The sequence below is a fragment of the Arachis ipaensis genome, chromosome B02 (genome assembly GCF_000816755.2).
Source record: "Arachis ipaensis cultivar K30076 chromosome B02, Araip1.1, whole genome shotgun sequence".
NCBI lineage: Eukaryota > Viridiplantae > Streptophyta > Magnoliopsida > Fabales > Fabaceae > Arachis > Arachis ipaensis.
In genome coordinates, this window is record NC_029786.2 from 104783114 (window position 1) to 104785651 (window position 2538).

General features: G+C 34.6%; 1 protein-coding gene across 1 annotated transcript in view; it reads right to left on the reverse strand.

Moving 5' to 3' along the window:
• Positions 1527-2538, reverse strand: part of LOC110269088 (pectinesterase 3-like) — a 3630-nt gene continuing 2618 nt past the window's right edge. Inside the window, exon 2 of the mRNA XM_021116513.1 lies at positions 1527-1773. Within this exon, the coding sequence (XP_020972172.1) occupies positions 1686-1773 (88 nt within the window). The 3' untranslated portion in view covers positions 1527-1685. The remainder of the gene's footprint in view (positions 1774-2538) is intronic.

Consider the following 2538-nt stretch of genomic DNA (forward strand, 5'->3'; position numbering starts at 1 on the left):
GGAGCCGCATTGCATAAATTACAGAAACTAGGACAAACTCCATTCCTCCTCTTGCGGTTTCTCTGCCAGAGCTCGATTCTGGGTCTCAGTAGACCAACGTCACCATTCAACACCGCCAACATAGGAAATTTGTCCCAGGTATCTTCCTAAAGATTTTCAACTTTGCCGTTTACTCTTCTCATTGTTCAATATCATTTTCAATAGCCCTATTTATTTGTTATAAATAATAACATTTTAATTGTGAACTCATTGCAAGTAGCACAAGTTTATGTATTCCTCTTTTATAAACGGTTCTGTCCAACAGTCACAACCAAAATTAATGTGCATTTAAAATTATTGCTTCCTATATACTATCGATTACAATATTTCATCATCAAATTATAAATTGTTATTTTACATGTGGAGTACTTCTTCCACAATTTATATTTACGTGTTCCTCTTTTTCAAATTGTTATTCCACATGTGTAGCATTGCTTTCACAATTTACTTGGAATAGATTATCATTCTTTGACCATGTCTTATTCTCTTTATTGTAGAAGGATTTACAGTGGTCATGACAGACCGAAAGAGTTAATACCTAAAATTGCTAGATGAAAATTAACTAATCACTTGATGGTTTTCAGTGGCTAAGAGAAGGGGGTTGAATCTTAGCCCCCAGTTTCTTTCTGAACACTTGCTGGTCTTTGAGGAGACTTTTTGATTTTTGTCTCGTCCCTAACCACGAGACTTTTTATTTTTGTCTCGTCACTTGGCACGAGATATTTTTCGGTTTTAGCTCCTGTGCAGTAGAAATAGAAATGGAGTAGAACAAAGAGAAAATTACACCCAGATATATCTTTGTTCAGTTGCTAAGTGCAGTGCAGCCTACATCCAGTCTCCATCACAACAATGATGGAATTTTACTATAATCTTCTTGATTACCGACTGTAAAGTGCTAACCCAACTTACAAGGAGATTCCCACAGAATCATGAAACACAACATAGATGAACAAAGAAACTCTAAGGACATCTATGGCTTTTTCTTTTAATTTTGCACTCTCTGCCTTTTTCCGCTCTATGGCTCTTTCATACAAACCTCACTGTTTGCCTTTTTCCATGAGACTCAAGACATGACAAAATTAAACAGAAAAATACTAAACAGAATATATTGAAGGAGAAGAAAAATTGCTAGCTTAGGTAGCTCTGAGACTTCTATGCCTTGCACTCTCAAATCTTACTCCTTGAATCAAACTGTGGTTGTTCACCCTTTTTATAGAAGAGGGAAGCCTCCACAGTTGAACCAACAACTAAGCCAACTTCTTATTCTTCTTCAAGAAATCGGTTCGGCCAAAGAGAGAGAAGAGGTAACTCATGCAAAACCCAACATGCAATTACCTCTAGTTCTTCCTTGGTCATCACTCTTCATCAATCCGAGCGCTCCATCCTTGGCTTGCTCTCCAAGATGGATTTCTGGCCCTTGATGCTTCATGATGATTATAGCTTCATCTGCTCCAATCTCTGCCTTCTCCATCACTTCGCCACTCTAGCTACTTCCTGTAGTGGTTGAGCAGAATCAGAGACAAGCCATCCCTCCAAGATTTTCTCCTTGCTGGCCGAATCTCCTTCTTCCATTTTTGGTATGGAGAAGCTAAGATCTCATCACAAAATCTTACTACAAGTGATAAGATTCTCAGCCACTACATTTTTTATGTTTTCTTGCCATCATTGTGATGGTCTTTAGGTGTGCTTCTTCTTCTCTTTTTCTTCGGTGTGTAGATGTAGCTTCCATGGTTGCTGGTTAAAGACCGAAAGAGAAGAAGGAAAGATGAGAGAATGTAGAGTTAAAGTAAAAGCAATTAATTGAAATGAAACAAATTAATGGGATTGTTTTTACTTCCCTTGCTTGAGTGGCGTGCTGCATTAATCAAATCAATCATGTCACTCATATTATCTCTCTCATTTATGTTTCCAATGCTACCAAGTTAAATTTTGAAATCCATCCTTAATGAAAAATGGAATCTGTTGGAGGCAAAAGGCAAATGATAATATTTGCTTTCCTGATGAATTTTTGGATCTAGTATTGGATCACTTAACATAGATCATAGTTGGGTTTTGGAACAATAATGGATCAATTTGGCCCAAGTAGCACAATAAACAATTCAGCCATATAGAGACATTCAACAAGGCTGAATGTGTATCTTGTTTTTGGGCCTGTAACAATTATATTTTTCGGCCCAATATTAATCCTGTATCACAAAATTATTAATTAACATATGTTAAATGAAAATCAAATTAATAATTTTGTAATTAAATATTTTAATAATGTTTGTTCATCATCAAAATTAAATTAGAGTTTTCCAAACTCATCATCACTATTTAGTAAAATGTTTTAAAAAATTAAAATAAAAAGCTCTTATCTATTATTATTCAATTGAAACATCAAGTACTAATTAAATGCAATAAACATACATTAAAAGTGTCATAATAATAATAATTATAAAAAATTTCAGTTACAAATATTCAAATTCTACAACTTATACATATTAAAACTCTTACTAC